General features: G+C 40.4%; 1 protein-coding gene across 1 annotated transcript in view; it reads left to right on the top strand.

The window, feature by feature from the left end:
- Window positions 1–1,451: 1,451 nt before the first annotated feature.
- Window positions 1,452–5,184, top strand: part of LOC104496971 (transducin-like enhancer protein 1) — a gene marked incomplete at its 5' end in the record, with an annotated part of 26,104 nt that continues 22,371 nt past the window's right edge. Inside the window, 2 exons of the mRNA XM_010140173.1 lie at window positions 1,452–1,515; window positions 1,611–1,655. Of these exons, the coding sequence (XP_010138475.1) occupies window positions 1,452–1,515; window positions 1,611–1,655 (109 nt within the window). The remainder of the gene's footprint in view (window positions 1,516–1,610; window positions 1,656–5,184) is intronic.

Genomic DNA, 5,184 nt, shown 5'->3' with positions numbered 1-5,184 from the left:
CCCCGTCCGGTTTGGGAACGGGCTGCGCGGGGGAGCTCCGGGCGCGGGCGGTGGTCCCCAGGGGTGGCCGGAGGACGGGCCGCTCAGGAGGAGACAGTCCTAACCTGTGCGAGTCCGTCCTGCCGGCGGGGGGCTCAGCCGCAAAAGGGTGGTGATGTGGAAGATGGAGCGGTTCGGCTCTTGAGTGCATTTAAAAAACAAAAAGAAAAATTTCTTAGGAATCCGTATGTGGAGGATTTTTTAAGCATAACGAAGGAAGACTGCGCTAATTCTGTGGCACAGAGCGTTAAAGAGGCTAATTCTCATGTTAGCTCATTTGTGTGTGGTGTTAAGGGAAAGCTTAATAAAACACCAACGTGCGGAGCTTAAAGAGCCGAAAAGGATTGTTAAAGCACACGAGGACCGGCGTATTAACGCAAAGTTGGTGTGAATTTACTGAAACTGTGGCATGCGTTTCTGATTGTTTTGCTGTCCTTCAGAGGGTCCCCACAGGGATGTAAAGTGTGCATAAACAATGGGAGTTAAGGGGCATTAATTATCCCTAATTTTGTACTTAAGTACACCTGCAATAGTTGTATAGGAATAAAAGCTTTGCAGGTTTCCCGGTTAGAAATATCTTGGTTTTGATAAGGGTAGCTCTTTCTTACTTATGCTGCTGTAGTCTTAGTCTTACCTAAGATGGTTAACTTGTTTAAGCCATTTATTTCTTTAGAAATGCAGAGCAAACTATAAACATTTGGTATCGCATCCGTAAGTGAAGATTTCTGGCTTGCAGAGCTAACTGTTCCCTAGGATGCTTACTAGTGTCATTTTTAAAAAAAAAAAATATCAGTTTGCTAGGGGAGAACAAAGGGAATGTTGAGGCGTCTGCCCTCAGTGAAAGTAGTCAGAATTATACAGTTAGTGATGAGATATGCAAGTGCCAAATGCAACTTCTTTTCATTTATGAAAACAAAAATTGAAAACTTAGTAAATGATAGTTAAAGTTGCCGATTTTCAAGCTGCGGGTAGGATAACATTAGCTACAGTATAATTAAGGTTAAGAATTACAGACATACTCAAGTCATAATTATAAACGTGAGTGGTGTTACTTGGCAGTAATTTTACTAAATGTCATGTACAAAGAAATACCTCCATTTTACGGCTGAGAAGCACTTTGGAGATAGTCAGATCTTGGTATGGCTTGAAACTTACAGCACTGCATAGCGGCTCCTTGCCAGAGCATGAAGATTGAGTATGTTTGGGTCTCATTCAGCACCCATGAAATAAATACCTGTTAAATTTCATGTGCAGCCTTTGTATTTAAAGTAGGTATTAAGTCTCTCAGTGTATATGCACGTTAGTTTATCAGGGTTTTTTTAATTAGCTGCTTCTGTCAAAATACGAATAAAGTGGGTAGATGTTGAAACAAATAACATAACAGTTACATTAAAGTGTGATCTATTTTGTAGCCTTAAATTGGAATGTGAGAAACTGGCAAGCGAAAAGACAGAAATGCAGAGGCACTATGTGATGGTGAGTATATTTGGTTTTCTTGGTTTTTTCAGTAAGTATCTCCTAGTATGATGGAAGCCAGAGTAAGAAAATAATGTATGCTCCTTTACTTGCAGTATTATGAAATGTCGTATGGATTAAACATTGAAATGCACAAACAGGTAAGACATTTTGTTTTCTAAACCACAAAATCTGCGGTCTGTCTAGTGCATTTAAATGTAGCTGTTCTGTTTATGTTTGGATGACTGTATTGTGTGTCTGAATCAATAGGCTGATTTGCAGCCGTGATTAAACCTTCTCCTACCTGTCAGATGAGGTATAGGTGAGGTTGAGCAAGAGGGCTTTCTTGGTATTGGTCCTGGAAGATGTTGGCAAAAATAGGAGAGATCTTGTGTCTATGCTTTAAAAAAATCTGGTACAGTGCTTTATTTGGTTTTATTTTGTTAGTGGTAGAGCCTTTGTTATGTAGAACTGGTTTTGTGTGTGTGTGTGTAGTGTATGTAGTGGTAGTTGCTCAAATCCTTGTCATTTAAAGGTATAAAAAGATTAGTGACTTGGAAAGCTCTAGTTATGACTATGAGTTTGCAAGTTCCCATAAAATTCACACTTACGGACACTATAATGGTGAATAAAAAGGGTATTGAACTGGAACAAGACACTAAGGACCTCATAAGAGAATAAAAGCTAAATGATTGCTCAGCCCAGAGGACCCTCAATTGAGTAGTCATTGTCTGCCAAATAAAGCATTAATGGCAGGGTGTAAGTATTCTGTAGATATGCTGACATTCACTTTTTCATCAAGATGCTGGTACAATAAGTCTTTCAGAAATCGATGGCCTCTTAAAAAAAATTATCATTAGATGAAGTTGCACAGTTGGACACATTTCAAAGTGCAACAATACAATCCTTTCTTGATGTGTATGTGCTATTTCATCTAAAACTCTTGTTTCATTAAATTAAAGAGCATGGCTGACTGGCTAGGGCGCAGCGAAGAAATTGATTAGTTCAGGCTTCGGGTCTTCAGTAGATTCAAAGACTTTCATTAAGCAAGTGAATCGCAGAGCTGAATTTTGCTTTTGTAACTCCAAATTCTTTGGGTTTTTTTGTTTTGTTTCCTTTTCCCCTACAAACAGTATATTTGATAAGGTGGTATTGTAGCTTGCATGTTAACTTTTCCATCATAACTTTGTGTCTGCAAAGCTGGTTAGGTATGCTCTTGGTTTTCAGAGGTACACTTGCTTGAATTCAAAATGGTGGTAAAAGAATAAATATTTCGACAGCTTCATGTTTTTTGAAGTAATGCACCATAAGGGTAGACAGAACAACTAGAGTAGTGTTCGGCTCGGTTCTGTACTGTAGCTGTATGAGTTTTCTTGTGTCTTGTGGTTTAGGAGAATGTCAGGTTTTTTGTGAGGTGACTTTTCCAGGCTTTGTGATCTGGAGATTTCTCTCTCGGATTTTTTTTTCTTCTCCTAGACAATTTTTTGTCACGCTGTAACCTGTGAGGAAGCCAGCGTTTGTGTAAGAGCCTCAGTGGTGCAAAATGAATGTTGTTTTCAGAAGATCTTTGAAGAGAAAGTGTGACTTCAGTAAATGTACTAGGAATTAGCTTTAGATAAGATCAGTTAAGGCCAGAAGAGTGTAAAGAGTGTCAGAACTGAGGCTTCCACTTTGAGCATAACATCTGTGTGCGCTGCAAGGTTTAATGTCCTGTATGTATGGCAACTCCACATGCTCAATAGGCAGCACTACTTGGGAACCTTTTAAGATTTATGACAGAGCAATGTACCTGTGTTGGGTCTGGCTGGGGAGGGTGGAGCACGCTTGCTCTCTGTATGCTGTTAAGAAAAGAATAAACTTTAGAGGCATAAATACATTTTCTTGGATATGAGATTCAAATATTCTGCTTTTACATGCTAAGTAATTCTTATTTCCCATAAAATATCAGTTAAAGGCTCTCGATTTAGATGCCTGCACTGAGGATGCCAAATGGTGTTACAGTTCAGTATGTAGGTGGTCTTAGATTACAGGAAACAAAAAAACCTACCAGTGACATTCTCCTGAATTTCCACTGTTCACATTAAGTTCTGAGGGGGCTTTTGACAGATAGTAATCATAATTCTTATTAAAACTGATGACGTCTAGCCCCAGGGGTGTAGCCAGGCTCAAACTGATGCTTTTTGCTGGCTGATCACCAGCATGGCCTAAGTGCTCATTATGTTGTAGAGAGAGGGCCTTTGGAGCTCTCATTACATTTGACAGGAATTCTCTCTAGGGGGAAACTGGGCATTAGCTAGACTCCTGACAGGCTGGAATTGTTCCTGCTTTATGGCTTATAACCAAATGCTAGCAAGGCGTCATCAGGGGACACAAAAAATTGTCACTTCTGACAACATCTTTGTTACTGAAAAGTGCAATGATGGGGAAACTTTTTCCACTGAACGAGTTTTAATGTTTTCAAGGCCTGCCTCCGATGTGGATGCTGCACTTTGTGTGAAGCCCTTCAGAGGGCTTGGGCTGCCGATTGAAAAACAAAAACCTTCACTGCAGCAGTGTTTGGTTATGCAGTGCAGTGCGTGCGAACATCACTGAGTCACTTTGAGGAAATGGAGTAGCTGCAGTTGTCTGCTTATGGAAGGGTTGACTTCTTGTGCTGAAACAATCGCATCAGCAGTTCTCTCTTCATTTAATTTGGTAATCTATTACAATGTGGCTGAAACAAAGTTAGTCGGGACTTGAATGTTGCTATAAACAGACTTTAACTGAGGTGCATTTTCCGTGCACAAACACCTGTAGTGCGGAGCTTTCCCCTTGAATAAGCAGAGTTTGAGTCCAGAAATGGCCATGGGAAGGCTTCCTTCACAACCTCGTGGGGTTTAAGTGCATAACTAAATCGAGGTACTGCTGCTTCATTTCAGCCTGCTGGCTGAACAGTGGCCACGAAGTAATCCTTTCGAATATTTGTGGCTGGTTTGTGTGGATGTGGGGTTTTTTGTGTCTTGTTTCTGTGTGGGTTTTTTATTATATTTTTTTTAAAAATGTCAGAAGTTCCTTCTTAAAAATGAACACACAACATCCTCTTACACTGTTTTTAGAGAAATTATTTTAAGGTGAGTAGTTACTGAGTTTTGCATATGTGAAACAGAAACAAGCACCTGAGGATTTGTTTGGGATAGATGCACTTGATCCAGATACTGTTTTCATATGTGTCAAGAAGACAGAATGAATAAAGATGTTTTGTGTGGTCTTAAGTTTCTCTTCTGTGTTACGCTGTCCGGGTCAAATTTTCCATGCTGTGATGTCTGTGGCTGGCAAAGTGGGTGCATCAACTGGTAGTGCCAAGATGTAGAGCTGGCTGGGTGTTAAAAATCCCACTGTATTTAAAGGGTTGCTGCCCTTGGCTATTAGGTCAGGCCTCTTTATTTTCCCCGGCTCTGTCTGTCATTTTATGTCATAACTCAGAAGATAAGGCTTCCTGTGTGTTCAATGCCTAGACTGTTTAGAGTGCCAAGATGTAGAGCTGGCTGGGTGTTAAAAATCCCACTGTATTTAAAGGGTTGCTGCCCTTGGCTATTAGGTCAGGCCTCTTTATTTTCCCCGGCTCTGTCTGTCATTTTATGTCATAACTCAGAAGATAAGGCTTCCTGTGTGTTCAATGCCTAGACTGTTTAGGTGCAAGATAAGCTTTTG

The sequence above is a fragment of the Buceros rhinoceros genome, unplaced genomic scaffold (genome assembly GCF_000710305.1).
Source record: "Buceros rhinoceros silvestris isolate BGI_N320 unplaced genomic scaffold, ASM71030v1 scaffold10117, whole genome shotgun sequence".
NCBI classification, from domain to species: Eukaryota; Metazoa; Chordata; class Aves; order Bucerotiformes; family Bucerotidae; genus Buceros; species Buceros rhinoceros.
The sequence above is the reverse complement of the archived record's forward strand: the minus strand, read 5'-3'. Positions and strand labels throughout refer to the sequence as shown.